Source organism: Eurytemora carolleeae, unplaced genomic scaffold (genome assembly GCF_000591075.1).
Source record: "Eurytemora carolleeae unplaced genomic scaffold, Eaff_2.0 scaffold1479, whole genome shotgun sequence".
NCBI classification, from domain to species: Eukaryota; Metazoa; Arthropoda; class Copepoda; order Calanoida; family Temoridae; genus Eurytemora; species Eurytemora carolleeae.
In genome coordinates, this window is record NW_019397378.1 from 39,561 (window position 1) to 63,953 (window position 24,393).

Sequence of the window (24,393 nt, forward strand, 5' to 3'; positions counted from 1 at the left end):
AGTTCTGTCATTTTTTTTTATAATGATTTTTTCATTTCAATGGAAAACGTTTATGAGTTAATTATTTCAAGATAAGTAGGAAAAGTATTTATTTCGACACGAGGATTATACTTTTCTATGTGATATTTATATTGTATAAATTTTAATCTTCGTGTAATAAATGATTTGATTTGATTTGATTTGATTTGAAAACATGCTTCTCGCTTCAATTGCTGAATGTGTTTACGTATCCTCAATAAGTGCACTAAGCCCTGTTTTTGCAGCTAAAATCACTGTACTGTACTGTACTGTACTGTACTGTACTGTAAACCTGTAAGTACGTAGACAGTCTCTTTAATGACCTGTAATTACGTAGACAGTCTCTTTAAGAATTTATAAAATGTCGTCTCGACAATTTTTCAATGGGTTTTATACTTTTATACCTCAATCTCAGTAATTGTAATTGGATGGCCATTTTAGGTAATAATGTCAGAGCTACTGTTGAAACCAAAATCAAAATATAAGATCCTGTAAAACAAAGTTATAATGTTAAATATGAAAGGGAAATTTTAAGTTATAAGCTGAAGGGTTTGTTCTGAGATGTTGGATGGGTCAATCTGCTGAACAATCCAGAGATGATTTCAAGGATGTACATGGGGAGGAAGACTTAAGCCGCCCAAATTTACCATTTAGCATTTTTCGCAGTGTCTTCTTTATAAACAAGATTATGTATCTTATCAATGTTGTAAGTCTGGTTTAGAACGATGTACAAGAGACGAGAAGTTATATAATTAAAATTGATTTTTGGAAAAATTCTTAATGATTAAAAAAAGGTTAAAAAATTAAATGCTGCTGAGTTCTGTGGGATGACGTGAGATGTTTCGGTCTACCGTAAGATCCAGAGATAATTTCAAGGATGCTCGAGGGGAGGAAAACTTAAGCTGCCAAGTTTTCCAGAAGAAATTCTGAGTTGAAGCATTTTTCGAAATGTCTTCTTTATACAAATGACCTGTAATTACGTAGACAGTGTCTTTAATGACCTGTAATTACGTAAACAGTCTATTTAATGACCTGTAATTACGTAGACAGTCTCTTTAATGACCTGTAGTTACGTAGACAGTCTCTTTAATGACCTGTAATTACGTAGACCCACTTTAATGACCTGTAATTACGTAGACAGTCATTTTAATGACCTGTAATACAACTTTTCAAATGTGTGGAAATGATATTAAAAAACTTTTTGAAAAGACAAATATTGAACTTAATAAAGCTGCCGNTTAATTACGTAGACAGTATCTTAATGACCTGTAATTACGTAGACAGTCTATTTAATGACCTGTAATTACGTAGACAGTATCTTAATGACCTATAATTACGTCTTCAGTCATTTTAATTACCTGTAATTACGTAGACAGTCTCCTTAATGTAGAAATAGAAGAAAATGAGGATGATGAATTCAATCTTAATGACGAGGTAGAAATCAAACTTGAAGCTTATGCTGCTGAGGGCGAAAAGCAGAACGGGAAGAAGGTCTAGAGATACCAGAGGAGAATCAGGTAGCAAAGATTAAATATATTTAAGGCTGAGACACATGCATGATTCACAATGGAACTCTGATCAAGAATGTGGAAGATATCGTCGTTTTTAATAGCTTGAAAAATTCTGACATTTTCCCATTGTTTCGTAAGAAGAAATCATTCATTTCTGATCGTAGACATCTAAATTAGGGCTCTAACATGCCACTTGTTCTTCCAAATAAAGCGTCAATTGAAATTATATCTTCAACTTTTTAATTTTAATTGGACCCTGTTTACATGTTCATATGTTTTCTGATTTGAAAATTAAAAAGCGAAAATTTTGATTTAAACGTTTTATAAAATGAACGTAAGGTGATAGATAGATAGATAGATAGATAGATAGATAGATAGATAGATAGATAGATAGATAGATAGATAGATAGATAGATAGATAGAAGATAGATAGATAGATCAGCAACGAATGTCTAATTTTAATGTGTTATGTTTGAGGATTTGACAAGAATGAGTCAGCTGTTTCTATCCAAACATTTACCTCTTACAATTGTAAAAAAAAAAATATTTCAATACCTTTATATCCGATCAAAAAAAATATAATTTTTCCAAAAAAGAAAAGTAGATTAGAAAAATAGCAAAATATTTGGAAATCGTTCGAAGGAAACGTTTTATTAAGGTCATTTTTTAATATTGATAATTTTCTTAATTTCAAGTTGGAATTAATTGTTTCTTAAAAATTTAATTTTGTTTTTTTATTTTACGAAAGTTATGAGGTTTTCCACAGATGAATTTTATATTTTGGATGAAATAAAAAGGGTTTATGGGGGGGAGGATACGATTTTCTGCGAAATTTATACACCTTCCCCGTTACGATTTACTGGGTGGTTAATTCTAAATTATGTTTTGAGATTAACCACTATAATTCTAGATCAAAGGACTATGGGAGCGAAGTGCCTGGACTTGAAATAAATTGCAGTACAAACTTTTAATATGGTGATTGTAGACACAAAATATTCAAGATTGTGACACAAAAAATTCAAGATTGTGACACAAAATATTCAAGATTGTGACACAAAATATTCAAGATTGTGACACAAAATATTCAAAATGGTGACACAAAATATTCAAGATTGTGACACAAAACATTCAAGATGGTGACACAAAATATTCAAGATTGTGACACAAAATATTCAAGATTGTGACACAAAATATTCAAGATGGTGACACAAAATATTCAAGATTGTGACACAAAATATTCAAGATGGTGACACAAAATATTCAAGATTGTGATATAAAATTCCTTATAGCGACACATTACACTAATAGTGTCAAGAATGACTGGCTAATTTTTAAAATAAATGATTTTATTTTATTAAATTTTTTATTTTTTATTTTTTCAGAATGCAAAATGGGAATACTTCCAATTCAAAAAGAACCCGAACTTATCCAGGTTTAATTAATTTCTTTTTTAAAGGGACTGTTAACATAATTTCTAGTGATCTTCAATCTGAAGCATTACATAAACTATTCACAACGATTCCTAGCAGCCCTTTATTATATCAGGTCTTCTATTCATAAAAGAGATCAATTCTGTTATTTTTCTTTATTATCTCTGATGCATAAAAGTGGCAAGTCATTATCATAGAGAAACCACAACTAAAAAAGCAATATTTTTTAACAGTCAAATAAGGATATCTCAGTCATCATTGATGAAGAGAAAGGTTTGAAGGGTACAATTGTAAATCTGATATGCTATTGTTAAATTGAGGGTTACTCATAAAGAGACTGCATCCGAATTTCATATTCATATTTTTATTTAACTACAAAGCACGATATAATACAAATAAAAAATCACAATTTACTATGTAGTTAACTCTTGAAAAATTTGAATACAATATAAAGTGGAACCAACCATATTTGAGCCGCCGCTCAAATTCTTTAAATTCAGCCTCTGGACACGTATTGTATGGTAACCCTCGATTATAAATAATATGGACGCATTATTCAAAATTTTAAATGATTTTTTTCAAATTTCAATTGCGTAAAGCAAAAAATGAATGCAATTTCTTTCATTTCTTTGAAACGTAATTTGCCAAATCTTTATTCAACTAAGAACTGGGAATGAATGTACAGTAAAATCCCGTCTTCGGACTAATGATGAAGAATACTTCTAAGATCGATGTTCTAACATAGTAGTGTACTGTACTTTTCAAAAGTTATGTAAAAGTTATTAAAAATCATTGTTAGAGAAAAGTAAGGTACATACTATCAGCAGATTAAGATTTATTGGTACTGAGGCCGAATTTAGAGAATCTAAGCCGCGGCTCAAATATGGTTGGTTCAACTTAAATTTGTATTCAATGTTTCAAGATTTAAGCCGTCGCTCAATTTAAACCGGTTTTTGGCGAATTTGAGACGCGGCTGAAATTCATTAAATTCGGCCTTTGGAGAATTTGTTCATAAAAAAAACAAAACAAATTGTTATAAATTGTATTTAGGCGATATTTCGGCGTGACAAGGGGGCTGTTGAGAGACTATTAGGTTAGTTTTAAATTTATACTTGTCTGTCGCTAGCTCAAATTTTCGAATCCCTATCTTTACAACCCCTGATATATTTCAAACTAAGACTATTTAATCTATCGGAATTCATATTTTGAAATATCAAAGATTTACGACATCGGGCTAGAATAAAACTCAGCTCCTTAATCCAGTATATTAATAGTTATGAATTCTATGGAATAATGGTTGACTGTTTGTTTGATAGTTTGTTTGTAGTGAATGTTATTTTATTCAGATTGTTGACAATCTTTCTTTTTCTAAAAATATCTTAAACTTAATTTTACGCTTTTTGTTTTGTTCTTGAAAGTTTTTTCTTACTGTTTAAGAAGAATTTACGATGTTCATCATGTTTAAAAATTGTTAGCTCATATGAGATTGCACTGTGACCCAAAAGGTGCACGCTCTAAGACTTAGATATATTAGAATTTTGCCAATTACTTGTCTCAAACTGAAGCTAGGAACAAGCTTGTTGTAGTTATGAATTGTGAATGTCATTGTCTACTGTCTAGGGCTACACAAATGTAGAAGTGAGTTAACGTTACCAATGAGTTGCGAACAAAGTCGACCTAAACTGAAAAATTTAAACACATTGTTAAAGTTACCGACATTGCTGTGATATATGAAAAGGTCCAGGTCGAAAATGAAAATTAATTAAAAGAATCAATTTATTGACCGACCGAAAAAAATCGACTTATTTAGAGGAAGATGACCAGCTGGGAACATACCTGGACAGAGAGAAAAGATCTCCTCTTCATGCCGCAGCCTTTATGGTAATTGAAACCAGTGCTTTGCTTCCGGATCAAATTTTGTTGGATCCGCAACATTTTGGCTTCTTGGATTCGAACCCGGATTCGCATAAATATGCAAATACACGGATCCGGATTCATGGGCAAAATATCAACCAATAACTTTTTGGGTCCCAACGGGTTCTAAGTGCCCGTCCCCCCTTCAAGAAAAAAGTTAACCCACCCCTCCTCTGGACTAACGCCCCTATCTGAATCTTCTGTCAGGGTCAATATTTTGATATATGTATAAGAGTGATCCTGAAGAGATTGTAACCAAGAATATTGGACTGCTTAGGTTTTAGAGAAGCCACCCTACACCTTAATTATGAATTAAAATGAAATGGAAACTTTTGTAAAGTTAATCCTTTTAGAACGCACTTATCCACTCTGGTTTGAGGGATTAACTAAAATCCTTTAGTCTCAAAATATGAGATAGCTATTTGCTAAGTAATCCACAGATAAACTGCTTACTCTCTTTAATATAATTAATCCTTTTTTAACGCACTTATCCTCTCTGGTTTGAGGGATTAAGTAAAATCCTTTAGTCTCAAAATAAGAGATAGCTATTGACTAAGTGATTCACAAATAAACTGCTTAATCGCTTCAAATTTAAAGTTTTCTTAGAAAATTATCGGAGCTGGGAACTTTTGAATAGTGGATATCGGGATTAATGCTTGATCCACTCTTTTTCTTAATCTCCAGATTAAATAATGCTTGTTCTTCTCTCATTTTTAATCTCCAGATTAATTAACCGATCGGGATTAAGGATATCCCATTCAAAAGTTTTCAGCTCAAGTACAAGCGGCGTAGAAGAGGATTGTCTCATACAATAGTTTTGACCTCAAGATTTAACAGCAGATAATATTTGCAGGGAGATGCTGAGATACTGAGAATTCTGCTGAATAAGTCTAATGCTAAAGTTAATGTAAAGGTATAACTTGACAATAATAACATCGCTCTATCTCATTAATTTTCGGGGATTAGGGGAAAATAATTTTTGATGATTTAGAATTATTGAAATTTGATAAAAGAGGAGTTTTTCCCTAAAATTATATATTTCTCCATAAAACTCCGAAATGAATAAAACTTTATATTGATAATATTTCTAAGGAATGAAGTTTAATATTTCTTTATTTATCAATACAATAAACTTATAAAAAGGTGTGAGAATTAGTTTTTGATGATTCTTGATTTCATTTATGACATGAAAAGTTAAAAATTTTGTTCGTAAAATATTAAACATTCATATTTTAATTTCTAAATCTTCATTTAGATTTTAAAGGTTACAAAATCTTAAAAAAATTAATGAAAAATACAGCATTTTTCATGAAATTCTCCAAACTTATAATAATTGAATGTTCAAAAACTTTCAAAAAAATAATTTTTTAAATAGATAAAACTTTTCAGGATAATCTTTGGTTATCACCTCTGCATCGGGCATGTGCGTCTAAGGTACTTTTTTTAATCCAATCCAATTTAAGATCTATACAGTGAAGCTCTTCGCTCATGTATATATATATAAAGCTGGCCAAACGGCTGGACCGAATGGGCTAAAAAAAAAATATATAATTGGAAACCCATGGGTACCCTCAAATTTCGATTTTTAAAAATATTTTACGGGCAACGCCGGGTGCTTCAGTTATATGTATATATGTCACACACATGTGCGTCCTTTATAAGTATCCTAAGCAACTGACAAATCAATATTGCGTCCTCAATTTATGCCTTTAATGTCCTTATCTTCAATATATCTGAAAATGTGCGTTTGCTACAAATTATACTTGATAACTACCTAGAATGAGTATTACGAAAAGTCTCCCTAAGTCTCTAGTTACGGGGTTACCTTCAAAAGACGAGACTTCAGAGAATTACGGAAATTATACTGTCTGAGCTGAAAACTTTTGAATGGGATATCCTTAATCCCGATCGTATAATTAATCTGGAGATTTATAACAAGAGGAGAACAAGCATTATTTAATCTGGAGATTAAGAAAAAGAGTGGATCAAGCATTAATCCCGATATCCACCATTCAAAAATTCCCAGCTTAGTTTCCTAATATTCATGATACCCTGCAGCAGCGGTTAAATTTTTTATTGCTTTCCGAAATCATTAAAACTTCATTTAGAGATTAAATTCAAGGCAGAAGTCTCAATTTTAACTCAAGTTCGTCAAATTGTTATAGTTTCAGGTCGTCTTTACAGTCTCTTCCTTTGTGTGGTCACCCTGTATAAAATATTTATTTTCTATTCTTACCGTAGGTTCACTAGAACATACATATTGTGTAAGTACATTACATATATCATGAAGTATAATCTATAATTCTGCGCATTATTACTACTTAAAGGGAATGTTCGGAACAATGGAAGGAGTTATTGAATTAATCAAAATGGAATAAAGAATGTATGTTTAACGTAATTTAATTTTGACCGCCCTGAAAATAAACGGGCTGACAGAAACATTGGATAGAAATGCTAACAAATTTAATTACTTCTCCATGCTTTCTTAAAGTTTTCGCGAACATTCCCATATAAGTCGACTAATTCTCATTAAGTACGACGTACTATCCTTTCTGTTACATGATGCTAATGCCCTTTCATAATGATTTAAGTTTAAATATAAATGAGGTTAACTTTTTTTGTAGTTTCGTCAAGATATTTTTTAGTTTGACATTGAACATGAAATTGCATTTTTACAAATATTACAAATATCCTTTTCTTTAGGAGTTCACTCAGGACACACTTTATTAATTTGTAATGGTTTAAATATACATAAGATCTATTATATTATATCACAAAAGTGTTACGGGTTTTAGTTTTTACATTTCCCTATCAATAGTAGGATCTAATAAACCTATCTAGTACCTCATAAACTTCATGTACTTCATGTACACGTTCGTGTACATTTACGTCATGTACTTCATGTAACTTAAATACTTCATTTACTTCATGTAACTTCATTTACTTCATGTACTTCATATACTTCATGTACTTCATGCACTTCATGTACTTCATGTACTTCATGTACTTTATGTACTTTATGTACTAATTGTACTTCATGTACTTCATGTACTTCATGTACTTCATGTACTTCATGTACTTCATGAACTTCATGAACTTCATGAACCCCATGTACTTCATGTACTTCATGTACTTCATGCACTTCATGTACTTCAAGTACTTCATGTACTTCATGAACCCCATGTACTTCATGTACTTCATGTACTTCATGTACTACTGTACACTAGGCTGCAGAGGTAGTTGCTGTTCTACTAGAGGAGTCAGCTGATGTTAATGCCAGGAACCATTTTCAATATTTAATTTTTTTCAGAAATTTTAAATTGATTGGCACATCAAAATGGCAGCATGGCTCAAATTTGGTCGCGCTGCTGTGATCTAGTTTGTAAAATTACCAAAATTGTTGATTCTTACACGGAAAAAAAGCGAACCCAGAATGTGGGAAGGAATTGGAATTCCGATCCATATACCAAGTACGCCTCAAGCGATCTCTGTAAAATATGATTCGATTTGATTGCATCGTCAAAAGATACAGACAATCAACCACCAACTAATTTTATTTAGAATTTGGGGTGGGGGGGATATTCCTTAAATTTTGATTTTTATATATTTTCTTTTAAAAAACATCATTTCGTATTACAATGTGGGTAGAAATAATTTAGCGGGAAATGGGGTTGATTTCAAGCGTGACGTTTTAGGACAGCTGAGAAACTGGTTTATCCTTGGCTGCTAAGAAACAATTTAAACCTTTGTTTACAATCTTTGTTTTGTTATTGTTTCAAACAATGAATTAATTAAATAGCAATTATAGAATATATCAAATCCTGTACTTCACCTCCTTAGATTTAAATGGTTGTTTTAATCAGATTTTTATTTATATAAATTGGATATTTGCAAATTAAACAAAGAAATAAATCTATTCATAAAACAAATTCAAAATAATTTTGGAAACGGATAATTTCAAAAGTTCTAAATCAAGACTAACTGAAATATACGCTAGTTTAATGAGTTATGACATAAAGCCGGAAGTTGAAAATGTTATAAATGATGAAGGGATAAAAATTGGCAAACTGCTTTCCATATAGCTGCCGCCAATAATGCTCTGGGCTGTGTGGAACTAATTATTCCAAAGCTGTCAAATATAAATATATCAGATAGGTAGATTTTTTGTGCCCTTTTTTACAGTGATTTGTGACATATTTTTTAACTAATTTGTGCCCTTTTTTACAGTGATTTGTAACCTATTTTTGAACTAATTTGTGCCCTTTTCTTACAGTGATTTGTGTATTCTTGAACTAATGTGTGCCCTTTTCTTACAGTGATTTGTGACCTATTTTTGAACAGATTTAGCCCCTTTTTTTACAGTGATTTTTGACCTATTTTTGAACTAATTTGTGCCTTTTTTATCGTGATTGTGCCCATTTTCTGTGTTATTTGTGAATTGTTAAATAATTTGTCCTTCTTTTCTTCTAAATTGTCAGCATTTTCTAGTGAGAAGTGCCTTTTTCGTGTAATTTGTGCCCTTCTATTCGTGTAATTTGTGCCCTTCTATTCGCGTAATTTGTGCCCTTCTATTCGAGTAATTTGTGCCCTTCTTTTCGAGTAATTTGTGCCCTTCTATTCGAGTAATTCTATTCGAGTAATTTGTGCCCTTCTATTCGAGTAATTTGTGACCTTCTTTTTGAGAAATTTGTGCCCTTTTTGATTAATTTGTGCCCTTCTTTTCGAGTAGTTTGTGCCCTTCTATTCGATTAATTTGTGCCCTTCTTTTCGAGTAATTTGTGCCCTTCTTTTCGAGTAATTTGTGCCCTCATATTCGAGTCATTTGTGCCCTTCTTTTTGAGTAATTTGTGCCCTTCTATTCGAGTAATTTGTGCCCTTCTTTTCGAGTAATTTTTGCCCTTCTATTCGAGTAATTTGTGCCCTTCTTTTCGAATAATTTGTGCCCTTCTTTTCGAGTAATTTGTGCCCTTTTATTCGCGTAATTTGTGCCCTCCTTTTCGAGTAATTTGTGCCCTTCTATTCAAGTAATTTGTGCCCTTCTATTCGAATAATTTGTGCCCTTCTTTTCGAGTAATTTGTGCCCTTCTATTTACAGATTAAAGACGGATTCACCAGTTTATTGAATTTTCTGGAACAAAAGGAAAAGACTAATTGGCCACAAGGAACCAAGAATGTAGGAAAGAAGGTTGAACAAAATCTGTACAGTCGTCTCTGAAGTCTCATCCATGTGGGTAGCTGTGTATATATTTCAGAGGAGGAAGAACAAGTTTACATCATGCTTGTAACGCTGGGCACACACAGATGGTAGAACTTCTTATTCAGGTCGGAAATACAACTAAAGGGACAGCTCGCATATTTAAAGGGACAGCTCGCATAATTAAAGGGGCAGCTCGCATAATTAAAGGGACAGCTCGCATAATTAAAGGGACAGCTCGCATAATTAAAGGGACAGCTCGCATTGAAGTTAGATAAAGGGGTATTTAAGAGAAATAAACGTTTTCTTATTTTTTGAAAAACAAAAACATCCATTAGCAAACATCATCAGTTTTTTTAACAACTCATAATATCTGGGGAAAAAAATATAAAAAATTTGAAAAAACAAATGGTTCAATGTGAATATCCAATGTGGACACTTTTAAATTTTTGCTTAATCCTCTCTGTTGGATAGCCCCGCTGGGTTCCAACCAACCAATGAGAGTTCTCTCATTTGATTTTGCACAACATTTTCCCGGTTTCATATTGGCTGTTCAGTTTATATAAACAATACTCTGATTACTCTGATTGGTTGTTTTTTAGCCACTTTAGTAGATATCAAAATAAAGATTTGATTTATCTCGATATCAAAATTTCTAAAGTTTTCAGAAATACAGTACAGCTTAGCAACAAACCCGCTGTTAGCCTAACATTGGCAAGCCTTCCCACGTTTGCGATTTTCAAAGCTTTCAACCTCACTATTACACCCAATAATAGTATTCCCGTTAATATTCCCTTATATATTTATTTCACCCCTATTGCCTCGCTGTAATGAAGAGATAAATAGATAATTTATAATTTTAGAACGGATTGAACGTTAACAGTCAGGATAAGAGGGAAAGACGACCTCTACATTGGGCAGCAAACAAGGTAGAAGTTTTATTAAGATCACAAGCTGAAGAGCCCAGCGTTGCCCATAGAAAAAAAAAAAAAAAATTTTTTCAACATTTGAAAAAATAACATTAAAAAAAAATTGGAAAAAAATCAAATTTTTATTTAGCCAATGTCACCCGGCCCAGGCCACTCATGAGTGTCTTTGATTGGTTTTAATAATTTCTTAGTGTTAATTTCTTTTAGAATCATATCTATAACCGTATTTTAATTGTATGTTTATAGTTAAATTGTTTGTATCCATTAACTGCGTCTAAAAGAGGTAACTTTATGTGGTATACAGGTTTATAGCCTGTCAAATTTAAATATTTTAAAGAATTTTATTTTTATCATTTAGCTAACATAAAAATCCGATAAATGTGTTGACTAAAATGGATGCGATGGACCCGAAAATTAATCTAATTTATTGTATTTTAGGGAAATGAGATGATTGTGGAGATATTACTGAGTGCTGGGGCTGATATAAACGCAAGGTGAGTCGGAAGGGACCCCCCCCCCCCGCTCTTTTGCGCTGGGGGGTTATATGGAAATATTTTGCGCGCATAACCAACTTTTGTGGAATAAAAGATTTTCAACATAATATTTCTAGAAAATATACAATATGTACTATGCAGGGTTGTTTCATGTAAATTAAATTAACCCTCGAGTTAAACAATTCTTTCGTAGAAAAACACTTCTGTAGATTGTCACGAAAAATTAATAAGAAGTTTTTTAAATATTAAAGCTTTTACAGGGTTTTCAGCCTTTCTTTAGTCTTTCTTTGTACAGCTTTAGATTTATGATGGGAGGTTTCTAAACTGCTTATTTTTTCACTGTTTGATTCTCAAAGTAAGAATTGTTGACACTTTATTTTAGGGATAAAGATGGTTTAACACCTCTTCATGTTAGCGCAGCACTTGGTATGTTATTTTCAAAATTTTATATTTAGATAAAAAAGGTTTTCGGTTATCATGCTTCTTTGCACGGCGCAGAAACTCATGATTTTGATATCATATTTATTAAATGTAATCAAAGTTTTTAAAAGAGTTGACAAATTGAAATTAAAACGCACAGGCGCACAGGAAAAACATGTAGTCCTAAATTTTTTATCAAGTGTGATTTTTATGTTATTTGCGCGGCGCAGAAACGCATGATTTTGCTAAATAATATCATATTTGTTAAATGAAATCAAAGTTTTTAAGAGATAGTTGAACCTTTGCATTTGAAACGCACAAACGTTCCCTTTGTTTTCTTAAATGTTTTGAAGGCGCAAATAAGCAGGGAAAAAGTAAGATACTACCCAAATTTTGATTTTGAAACCTCTAAGCCTGAGAGTAGATTTTCTTTAAAATCCTCATTTTCATAATTTTTATCAAATAAATACTAAGATCCATTTAATTTTGATGCTGATCCGGTTCCAGGTTTTTTCTTAAAAATTGAAAAAAAAATATAAAAATTGAAAGAATGAATATGTCGTGATTTTTCTAGTATTGAAAAGTTTCCAATTCTTTAATTTTCCTGAATTGTTTCTGCAGGATAAAATCGCGAGTCATTTTTGTGGAGAAATCACAATTGAAAAAGAAAAATATGGATATATATAGATATATATAGATATATAGATAATTGCGACATATTTTCAGGTCATTTGAGCGTAGTTTCCTCTTTGATAGATGCAGGAGCATCCATTAACTCAAGGAAACCCAGTTTTTTAGATTTTTTTAAAATTTAATTTTTAGATATTTAGATTTTTTTTTTTAGATTTCTGAATTTCAATATATGTGTTTCAAGATTTTAGATTTTTAGATTTTTAGATTTTTAATTCATGCGTGTAGTCATTGTTAACAGTAATCCCCTTAAACCCATGGAATAGGAGGATGACAGGAAATGTTGTCATTAAGAAAATAGTTTTACTTATGGCTTCAAATTTATTTATAAAGTCGAATGGAAAGTTCAAACAGCACAACTGCTTTTTAATTTATGAATTGAATTATTTAAAATCGATTTTTTTGTCTTGAAGTCGCCGTGGTATACCATAGTTATATGGGAACCAAACAATTACATTTGATGAAGATGGGTTTTTTAAGTACGTCTAAAAATGTTCAGAAATTTCAGCGTTCTTAATTTATTTTAAATTAATTAGCAAATGTAAAAGTAAACAGCGACGACATTTAGGTTAAATTTTCTGTAGTAACTCACATGGTTTCTCAGGATGGGAGGAAGGCAACCCACCCAAATATCACAATAAAATGGATATTGCGCGATGAACTTGCCTCTATAGACTCCGACGAGGGGAGGAAGGCCAGCCACAACAACTTCTCGTCTGAGCCACATTTTCCTCATTTTCTCGTTCGAACCACCTTGAAATCCTCTTACTTCGATTTTTATGTGTTGAAAAGTTTCTAATTCTTGAAGATAAAACTACTTCTAACAAATCTGGGTGCGTTAGGGCATAAAATATGTATAAACTAAAGTATTGCAATGATTAAATCATGTTTGAAACTTTAGAGATATGAGAATGAGGTCAAACTTTATTTAGTTAAAACTTAAAACTCTTCTGCCTCCGTAATGGCTTACTTTTCTCGATATGAAATAAATAGAAAAAAATTGGCATACCTCTGCCTATAATTCTCCCATGGAACCACCCAGAAAAAAAATCTATGGTTTACACTATAATTAAGAAAAAGGATTAAAGTTCTATAATCTCGAAATTATTTGCGGCATTCTATACCAGGAATATCTGAAAATGCGCGTAAAAAAGGTGAACATTTTTAAGGACATAGAACTCGAAAACTTTAATTCAATTGAAGATTTTTTTTTCAATTTATTAAAATTCAATATTTTATTTATGCCCTAACGTGGCCCGATTCTTAAAAAATTGTTTTATCCTGGAGGACTAGACACTTGAAAAATAATGTTGGAAGGACGAGGATTTCGAGGTGGCTCGGACGAGAAAAGGAGGAGAACTTGGCTTGGACTAGAAATTGTTGTGGCTGGCCTTCCTCCCCTCCTCCAACCCACACCCGTTTTCCCTTACGGCAAAACATACTGCATTCGTCTATAATTAGCATACAAGGTACGACACGGAAGGGCAAACGGATGTGGGTCGGAGTCTATACGGGAAAGTGAAGGCTGTAAATACCATTTTGTGACGTCATTTGTGGGTAGGAGATGAAACGGGTGAGGGTTGCCTTCCACCTATCCTTTGAGAAATGGCGGATCATGATTTAAAAATTATATTTATAAATAATTTTGAAAGCTGCAATGAAAAACAAGGAAAATTTGGGTAATATTTTATCGTCAATATTTTAAAATGCACAAGGCTTTCAGACAGGCCTGTTAGCAAAAGCTGCAAATCTTAAAAAGACGACATCTAGTGTTTAATCTGTATTGTTAATTAATCTACGGTATCACCATAACCGTAAAGCTGAGCCCTGTAAACTTTGTTAAATAAAATATTTAAACTGGTTCAGAAATAGCAAAGGAAACACTCCTGCACACACAGGCATATATCCTTTAGATAAATAACTGTGTCAAAAAAATATTTAGTTTTTACTATCCAGGGGGTGTCCTCTTAAAAGGGGGATTTTTTGGCGCTTTCACTATATAATGGACTGATTCAAGCTCGGTGTATTTTCCACAGGCGGTTTAATTTCTGCCTATAGTTAAAAATATCCCATTTAAAATTTCTAGTGATGTATTTCTTTGTCAATGGGGTTGGGCCCTTTTCTGTATTGATGGTAGGTTTTCATAAAGGATTATTATTCCCAGCTGCATTGAACGGACATACAGCTGTATTGGAAGAATTTCTTGCTGCAGGTAGGATCAATTGTTGTGTCGAGGCACACTACCTTCAACTGTCCATTCTAGATTATAATATCTGTTTAATAAACAACATGGGACAAACTGTCTTTCATTTGTAGTTCTGTTTCTAGATTATGATACTGTTTAATAAACAACATGGGACATGTCCTTTTGTTTCTAGATTATGATATCTGTTAAATAAACAACAGGGGACACAATGTCTTTCATCTGTCCTTCTGTTTCTAGAAACACACTGTCTTTCATCTGTCCATCTATTTCTAGATTATGATATCTCTTTAATAAACAACAGGGGACACTTCCTTCATCCGTCCTTCTGTTTCTAGATTATGATATCTGTTTTATGAACAACATGGGACACACTGTCTTTCATCTGTCCTTCTGTTTCTAAATTATGATATCTGTTAAATAAATAACACGGGACATACAGTTTTTTATCTGTTCTTCTGTTTCTAGATTATAATATCTGTTTAATAAACAACATGGGACACACTTCCTTCAACCGTCATCCTATTTCTAGATTATGATATCTGTTTAATAAATAACATGGGACATACAGTTTTTTATCTGTTCTTCTGTTTCTAGATAATGATATCTGTGTAATAAACAACATGGGACACACTGTCTTTCATTTTATCTATTTCTAGATTATGATATCTGTTAAATAAACAACATGGGACACACTTCCTTTAACCGTCCTTCTATTTATAGATTATGATATCCATTCAACAAACAACATGGGACACACCGTCCTTCATTTGTCCGCTGTGGCAACACAAAGTGAGGACTGTCTTCAACTTCTTCTAGCAGAGGTAGGACGAGAATGATTTTTATTTTCATTTTTAATTTAAAATGATTCCCTAATCTGAAAGTTTTTTAACACTCATTTAAGATGAAAGTTTATCTTTACTTTATTCTCCTAAGTAAAAAATCCTGAATGTATTTATTGCCCCCAGACAGTTATATAAACACAGAGAGGTAGGGAAGGCAAACCACAACAATTTTTAATCACATCGCAAAACATGATACGCGGCAAATGCATTGATTAATTTGTAATGATTTACCGCTACTGTTTGTAATGTCTATCGGAATTTATTATTTGTTGGATATTTTAAATTGTCGCGGTACATCATTCAATATTTTTGCGGTATGACTACACATTGTTGGGGTTTGCCTTTACTCCCTCCTACAGATCACGTTACCCAGAAACATGTGAAAAATACTTTATTTATAAAGAGAATGATGAGAGTAGAAAATAAAAGATTAAATATTCATCTAAAAACCCTAGTCAGTTAACATTTTTGTACAGATATAAGGGGAACACTCAGACAGGGTGTTAAACTAACGGACTTTAAAAATGTTTAACAGACTGTAAATGGGCTGTAGATGTAATCTAAGCGACTCTTTATGAATATACAGGGTGTCCCAAAAAACATGGGAATTCAGTGACGAATTGGCTAACGTCTTTGTTATGACAAAGCATTGTAATACCTAATTTCAAAAGCCATAATATTGTTATATCTGTTAGAGTTTATTTTATGAAAAGGGAAAAAGACTGTAAAGATATGCCTATAAAGTCTCCGCAAGATGAACAGTTTAGACAGACAAGTTTACTCTGTTTGTATACTGCAATTTTCTTGTTTTCCTAAGTACAACCGTATGCAGTCAAAACATAAACAAACAAATTGTAAACAAAGCAGACAAAACTCTTGCAGATTACAGCTTTCTCAGTAGGTACCAATATACTAAATCAAAGAATTATTTGAAAAGACGATATCAAATTTGTCACTGAATTCCCATGTTTATTGGGACACCTTGTAGTTGCTTGCTTAAATTACAAGAGTTCATGTAAAAGCTTTGTTCAGAAAGCAGAAGCATTGTATTTCTCAACAACCCCTGGTTGGAATCACCTTCTCATGAACATAGTTCAACATTTGTATTTCATAATATCATTTTGTACTACAAAATGGTTTATCTGGCCTTGAAAATGGTTTTAAAAGAATCAAATTAACGTGTGTGATGTCCTTTCTTAGACATAAAAATTAAAACCTGATACTCATGCGTTTATACTTTTTTTGCGTTTACATAGAGGGTTACATAATACATAAAAATTGTAAAACCTGGAGAAAAAAATAATTAAATAAATTTAGGAAGAAACCAATAAATTTCGAGAAAACGGACTGTCCTTTTTCATTCTTTCCTAAAATAGCTTTTGCCAAACTGTTTTTAAAACTGATGAATACTAAATCTTTGATGGCACTTTAATTCAACGAAAAGATGACGATTGTTTAGTGAACAAGTTTGTTAGAAAAAATCGTTCGTTTTAAAAATGACATTTTCTCAAAATCTTTCGGAAAATTCGTTGTTTCCGTTAAAAAAACGATAGTTTTTTCAATCATTCACAAAAAATTTGTTCGTTTACAATTTAACGATGCCCAGCTCTTGGTATAACAAGGTTCCATTGCTTACTTAATTCCTGTACAGTGTACTCCCTGATTATGTTAATATAGGACTGTTTGAAAATTAATAAAAACATTTCCTATCTTTCCAATTTTGGGAGGGAAATCTGTTCCGTGGATTTCCTTACTGATTTATGGAAATATGAGTCTACTTTACGATTTACGAGTTTCTGTAAGTAATTGGTCATAAGCCATTTATCATGAACACTATAAGTAATCTACTCTATGAGAACAGCATAATAGATTTGCACTTGATTAAAGAAAACTCAACTTATAATTTTAAGATTTAGATATATTTCTTAGGCCTTGCAGCACTTCAATGTTATTTTTATAACCGTAGACTGTAGTGTACAATGTGCAGGGTGCAGATGTGCATAGGAAAGCTAGAGATGGGAGAACCCCTCTGCACATGGCAGCAATTCATGGACGTTTATCCAGGGTTCAAGCCTTATTATCTCATCAAGCTTCGGTAACTTATATTTGATATTTATATATTTAAAAAGTATAGTAATCTCTGATTGTCTATATTTCCAACTAAAACCATGAAACCCTTCACTGATTTGGCTCAAATTTACGTAAGACTACACACCTTGGGTATCTGCTCAGCTAGAGTAAGTCCTCCTGGTTCAGTCCGAGCGCGTGTGTGCGCCTGGTCTCGTCTAGGTGAGGAACAGGGTGATAAGCAAGGAGAGGGACCACCTGGTACCGCACAAGCAACAGGAACAGGTGCGCTTCTGGATCAGTCCTCTGGGGTTTCGAGAAGAACGAGAAGAGACGAAGATCAAACTTGTATACGAATAAACACAGAAAGGCCTTAAGGTACATCAGTATCTGGAAAAAGTACACTGCTAGAGCATGTTAAAGAAAGATAGACAAGGACATAATAAAGATCTAAAAGTATCAGACATATATCGGTGCCATCCTGGAGGATTCTAGAGGAGATCAGGAGAGATAGTGCAGCCATGAATGGAACCTAGATAAAGGTTGTGTGAATGGGGTGGCGTTAGAACCAAGGGCATTTACTCAGCTTAGATTGCAAATTATAAGATGCATTGGTTAGAGTTAAAGCGACAGTTTAGTTTTCAAACAAAAGTGGGTTCCCAAGCTAGTGTGTGGCTTTAAATCGATCGCACAAGAAGTTTATAAACAGGGAAATGAAATTAACCGTTATGACAAATACATGGAAAAAAGTTACATTTCATATCTAAAGGCTGGTCGCCAAAAAAAATGTCCGTTAGTTTTAGGTCCTCAAACCATTAAAAATTGAACAAAATTAACCATCAAATCGGCAATTTTTTTATTTTAGTACATGTAACAGAGAAAATATTAAAACATTCCTTGATAAATTCTGATTTCAGATTTGCTCTCACGAGCTATATATACCCTGCTGCCAAGCTAAAGAGATCTTATTAAAAGATAATCCGGATTTCGACTCTCATCAGAACCATTAAAAAACTAAACACAAGTTATTTTTAGCAGACTGATCCTATATTTTCCATTCAAAAAAAAAAAGTTCGGTGTGATTTTCAATTAAACCTAAAACCTAAATTTTTCGTTTGTGAAGTATACTAGTTACGGTGATGTACATAAGATATCCACATATGATGATAACTAAATTTGTTTCTATTAAACAATTCAATCTTTTAGTTGGTACCTATTTGATAAGGCAAAAAGAGGAAACAATTTTGCAGTTGCAGAGAACCAACAATGTGAGAAAACATTCTTTATAGCAGTGCTTAGGATCCATTACATTTTGATGCGGATCCGGATCCTGGATCCGCACTGGAAAAAAAATGGATCCGGATCCAGGTCATTTCCTTACTGATTGACTGAATTTTTTAACAAAAAATTATTTTCAAAATATTTGTTTATTTTTTTCGCTTATTTTTATCCTAAAGCTTGATTAACCATTCAAAAATGAGGAAATTTTTTATAATCTCTCTTTTTTTTAAAGTAAAGATTTGGGTTTTAGGAGTAAACAAGGTTTTTTTTGTAGTTTTTGGTTGATATTTTACCCCTTGGATCCGGATCCGTGGATCCGTATATTTTTGCGGATCCGGATCAATCAAGCCAAAATCTTGCGGATCCAACGGATCCGGATCCTAAGCACTGCTTTATAGTCTCATAGTTTGTTAGTAACCCTGATACAAAAAAAAACATTTTTTTCAATAAAGAAAATATTTCATATGATGAATGAAACAATTTAATGGGAGGGGGCGGGGGGGGGAGGGATGGAATTGGTATTTTAAGAAACTATACACCCTGTATTTGATGTTAGGTGACTGAATGTGACGTGTCCGGACAGACCCCGTTACATATTGCTGCGTTCCATGGACATCAGCTCCTGTTAAATCTTCTCACGTCGCAGGCAATATTCTAGACTAAGTGCCAGATTTTTTTTTCTTTATGAAAGTAACTAAGTGCCAGATTTTTGTTGTTGTTATGAAAGTAACTAAGTGCCAGATTTTTTTTTCTTCATGAAAGTAACTAAGTGCCAGATTTTTTTATGTTAGTAACTAAGTGAAAGATTTTTTCTTCATGAAAGTAACTAAGTGAAAGATTTTTTTTTAACTGTTTTAACTAAAACTATGTAATTTAAATTATTAATGTTATATTTCCATGAATAATCTAACCAAAGTTCCATTCATCTATTTATTTAAATAACTCCAATCGAAGTACGAGCCTTATTATAACCTAGGATGATCATTTTAGGAAAGTTTGTTAAACGGGACAATTCAATAAGTTTCTTCAAATGAGTTTGGAGTATTGGGTTTTTGATAAACCAGTTGTGGGCCATGATAAGCTGGGAGCTGCCGACCATAGCAGTGTTGATCAGGATGCACGGTTCGAGCCAATCCTATCCATCTTCGGGACTGAGTCCTGCTGACTATATACTTTTAGTTATAGTATTATTAAAATTCATGAAAGTAACAAAGTAAAAGATTTTTTTATGAAAGTAACTAAGTGAAAAAAATTTTTTATGAAAGTAACTAAGTGAAAAAAAAATTTTAATGAAATTATCTAAGTGAAAGATTTTTTTCATGAAAGTAACTAAGTGAAAAAAAATTTTAATGAAAGTAACTAAGTGAAAGATTTTTTTCATGAAAGTAACTAAGTGAAAGATTTTTTTATGAAAGTAACTAAGTGAAAGATTTTTTTTTCTTCATGAAAGTAACTAAGTGCCAGATTTTTTTTTCTTCATGAAAGTAACTAAGTGCCAGATTTTTTTTTCTTCATGAAAGTAACTAAGTGCCTGATTTTTTTATGAAAGTAACTAAGTGAAAGATTTTTTTTTCATGAAAGTAACTAAGTGAAAGATTTTTTTTCATGAAAGTAGCAAAGTAAATGAAGTTTTTTTATGAAAGTAACTAAGTGAAAGAATTTTTTAATGAAAGTAATTAAGTGAAAGATTTTTTTCATGAAAGAAACTAAGTGAAAGATTTTTTTTTCATGAAAGTAACTAAGTGACAAATTTTTTTCATGAAATTACATTTATTTACACTGACTGTTCTTTGTGAGAAAATCAGGGATGATCAAGGTTAACAATGTTGCTCAGAATGAGCAATGAAAAAAAAAACTAAAAAGTCCAGAAGCGCCATGAATTATTAACGTTTGAAGAATATGATTTCACAGAGTGATGTAGATGTAAAGAAGGAGGTTAATAAAAGAGATATGTTGGGACGAACCCCTCTTCATCTCAGCTCGTTGTCAGGTAGGGATCATCCTGAAGGAGGGAGGTAACCACCCCTCGTCGCGTCGGTCCAGTTTTCAGGATCAATCCCCCCTCCAGGATCTACATTCAAGATTTATTATTTTATATGGGAATTCAGTTTGTAGATCAAATGTTTCTTTGGCATTAGCTTTAAAGTCTAGTTCAGTTTTTGGCAAAAAAAAACATAGATACACACGTTTTAGACGTCAATTGAGATCTTAAGTGTAGGTTGAATATTTTTTAGATTTATACAATTTCACTTCACAAATAAAACGGTTAACCATCATTCCAAAAAAAATTAAAATTAAGGGTTAAGCTCTAGTTAATTACCGCGCCCACCTCTGAGAGAGCATTTACTTTAAGTTTGTAATTAAGTTTAAAAGTGTTTAATCTTTCCACTGAAAGTTTCAACCTGAAGTAAAATAAAAACGTAAAATATGAAACTTCCGAGATATTTTATGGAAACTGAAATTATCGAAATTAAGAATACTGAGCAGTATTTTAAATATGCAAGAATTCGGGATTATTTAATTACTTCTCTTATGACGTCGACACGTGTTCTAGAGAAGGAGCTAGTATTTAAACTATGCAAGGGTTCAGGATTATTTAATTACTTCTCTGATGTTGTCGACACGTGTTCTAGAGAAGGAGCTAGTATTTAAACTATGCTCGGATTCGGGATTATTTAATTACTTCTCTGATGTTGTCGACACGTGTTCTAGAGAAGGAGCTAGTATTTAAACTATGCTCGGATTTGGGATTATTTAATTACTTCTCTTATGTTGTCGACACGTGTTCTAGAGAAGGAGCTAGTATTTAAACTATGCAAGGATTCTGGATTATTTAATTACTTCTCTTATAATGTCGACACGTGTTCTAGAGAAGGAGCTAGTATTTAAACTATGCAAGGATTCAGGATTATTTAATTACTTCTCTTATGTTGTCGACACGTGTTCTAGAGAAGGAGCTAGTATTTAAACTATGCAAGGATTCGGGATTACTTCTTAAGAGAAGGAGCTGAACTAGCCCTAACTAGCTTAAGTTCTTATCGCTATCAACTGAATCATATCTGAATTCCCGTGACAAAACTTTAGTATACTAGGCTTCTATTTCAAGGTCAGCATTTTATCTTTGTATACATTGTAAAACAAAAACAAAAAAAGTTAGCGGATTTTGTAAAGAAAATCACGGATTTTTTATTCATTTAATGAAAATCGATTTTGCTGGAGGCTAATTTTTAAATTTTGATCATCAATAAACCTTCCTTGGGGTCATGTGAGGTCACACACAAAATTTAGGCCTGATCGGTTCAGCCGTTTTTAAGTTTATTTAATATAAACTGACAGACAGACAAGCAAAGTATATTTATAGATTCACAATTTACAAATATTTGATATTAAATTAAAGGATATGTGGATACATGCAAGAAGATTCTGGAACTTGGAGGAATTATAGATGCTGTAGATGAAACGGGAAGAACTGCGCTCCACATGTGTGCATTTAAAGGAACAATTCGTATTCGTTGCCGTTGTCCTGTCCTTGCTGGGTACTTCATTTCGGTCTTAAACATAAACGTTTCATATTTTAATATGTTCTTTTACATTTTACATATTTCTCACATGTGCTAGGCATAAAAGTCTATTTTTAATTCTTAGAACGGAATATTTTTTTTACATTTGTTACGTCCAATACTTTCATAATATATAGTATTGTGGGGAAAGTGTCCAAAATGTCAAAACTATATAAAAAAATTTTGTTTTTTGAAAATCGCCATTTTTAACAGAAATTCATGTTTTGAAATTATGAAAAAAGCAGGTTGCCCGATATAAGAAGTTTTTTGACCTATTTTGAATTTGAATTGTTTGCACCAGGAAGCATTGAGACATTGGATTATCTCATATCTTCAGGGGCAGACTTTACTATTACTGATAGGTAATTACTAATCACAACGAGTTTCTGGGTATTTTTATGAAAACTAAAAAACCCTGAAAGTTGGACAAACTCAGGAAACCTTATTGTTAACTCCTGTGTTAAACCCAATCTGAGGGACCATATTTGAACCAGTTTTATTGTAAATAAAAAGCAACATTTAACGGACAATGATTGCATGCTCAGTCCCGGTCCGATCCATCCTTGCTCGGGTTGGGTTTTTTTAATAATATTATATTTACTGTAGGGCTGGGAGGTTAGCCTTACACTACAGTGCCTTAAACTACCATCTAAGTTGTATAGAAACATTGGTTTCTAATGGTTCCTTCGTAGACCATCAAGACAGGTAAAGGAAGGAGGCGTATANCTCTCCACTTGAATATTCCCCTGTTAATGTGCACTTCTCTCCACTTGAATATTCCCCTGTTAATGTGCACTTCTCTCCACTTGAATATTCCCCTGTTAATGTGCACTTCTCTCCACTTGAATATTCCCCTGTTAATGTGCACTTCTCTCCACTTGAATATTCCCCTGTTAATGTGCACTTCTCTCCACTTGAATATTCCCCTGTTAATGTGCACTTCTCTCCACTTGAATATTCCCCTGTTAATGTGCACTTCTCTCCACTGTCCTCATGCCGAGAGAAATAGAACAAACAACAAACCATAAAAAAAATGTTAACAAAGTTTCCTTTAAAATAGTTTTCTTGAATAGTTCTGTTTCACATATATTTGCGTATGCAAATTTTGTTACTGTAGATTTCACTTTATTGAAAAAACGTTTTATTCAATTTTTTGGAGTAATGTCTTCACTAAAAAAATAAAAAAAATTCGTTGTTTTTATTAAAATTATTACATAATTTTGCAACAAAAATTAGATTTTATGCCAATTTTCTTCCCTTTTTTCCTTCTTTCTTTCATTTTTCGTTTCCTCTTTTTCATTTTCTTCTTTTATTGTCTTTGATAGTGTGCCCCTCCCCCCCTCAATCGATGTTAAAAGGGGGTACACTTGCCCCTGTGCCCCCCCCCCTTAGCTGCTGGCCTGGGATGATGAGGGAGATATATAGAATATCTGTCTATCTATCTATCAGGGATGGATTGACTGCTCTGCATATAGCCTGCTGTAATGATGAAGAGGGAGGATGTATAGAATATCTGTTGGGACATAAAGCAACTCCGTCCATTACCGATCTCAAGGAATCAATCAATCAACTTATACACCTGGACTAATGAATATCAAGACATATTTGAACCGCAAAGGGGTGGTTCAACCACTTCATGTCAACTAGAAGCAGCGCACAAGAGAGGTGGTTCAATATACGTCTCACTATTCATGTAATCTGATCCTAGATGATTGAGGAATTAGTGATGGCATCAATTTAAGGTCCTTCTCTAAAAATTCAAAGTTTTTTTTACTCCACATGAATCTCAGATGTATATCCTATTTCAAAATTGCATGCTTTCATTACATTATGCATG

General features: G+C 32.6%; 1 protein-coding gene across 2 annotated transcripts in view; it reads left to right on the forward strand.

Moving 5' to 3' along the window:
* Positions 1-1,310: 1,310 nt before the first annotated feature.
* LOC111713947 (serine/threonine-protein phosphatase 6 regulatory ankyrin repeat subunit A) overlaps positions 1,311-24,393 on the forward strand; it is a 31,263-nt gene continuing 8,180 nt past the window's right edge. The window contains exons 1-23 of one of the 2 annotated variants that reach the window (XM_023488942.1): positions 1,311-1,535; positions 2,440-2,961; positions 4,010-4,052; positions 4,770-4,840; positions 5,727-5,786; positions 6,263-6,307; positions 8,101-8,153; positions 8,924-9,028; positions 10,126-10,195; positions 10,931-10,996; positions 11,435-11,490; positions 11,873-11,916; positions 12,637-12,691; positions 14,467-14,498; positions 14,765-14,812; positions 15,527-15,627; positions 17,636-17,743; positions 19,553-19,642; positions 20,908-20,986; positions 22,394-22,492; positions 22,858-22,918; positions 23,163-23,261; positions 24,006-24,111. In XM_023488942.1, coding sequence (XP_023344710.1) covers positions 2,773-2,961; positions 4,010-4,052; positions 4,770-4,840; positions 5,727-5,786; positions 6,263-6,307; positions 8,101-8,153; positions 8,924-9,028; positions 10,126-10,195; positions 10,931-10,996; positions 11,435-11,490; positions 11,873-11,916; positions 12,637-12,691; positions 14,467-14,498; positions 14,765-14,812; positions 15,527-15,627; positions 17,636-17,743; positions 19,553-19,642; positions 20,908-20,986; positions 22,394-22,492; positions 22,858-22,918; positions 23,163-23,261; positions 24,006-24,111 — 1,680 coding nt within the window. In that variant the 5' untranslated portion in view covers positions 1,311-1,535; positions 2,440-2,772. The remainder of the gene's footprint in view (positions 1,536-2,439; positions 2,962-4,009; positions 4,053-4,769; positions 4,841-5,726; positions 5,787-6,262; positions 6,308-8,100; positions 8,154-8,923; positions 9,029-10,125; positions 10,196-10,930; positions 10,997-11,434; positions 11,491-11,872; positions 11,917-12,636; positions 12,692-14,466; positions 14,499-14,764; positions 14,813-15,526; positions 15,628-17,635; positions 17,744-19,552; positions 19,643-20,907; positions 20,987-22,393; positions 22,493-22,857; positions 22,919-23,162; positions 23,262-24,005; positions 24,112-24,393) is intronic. The other variant, XM_023488944.1, reaches the window with a different exon arrangement.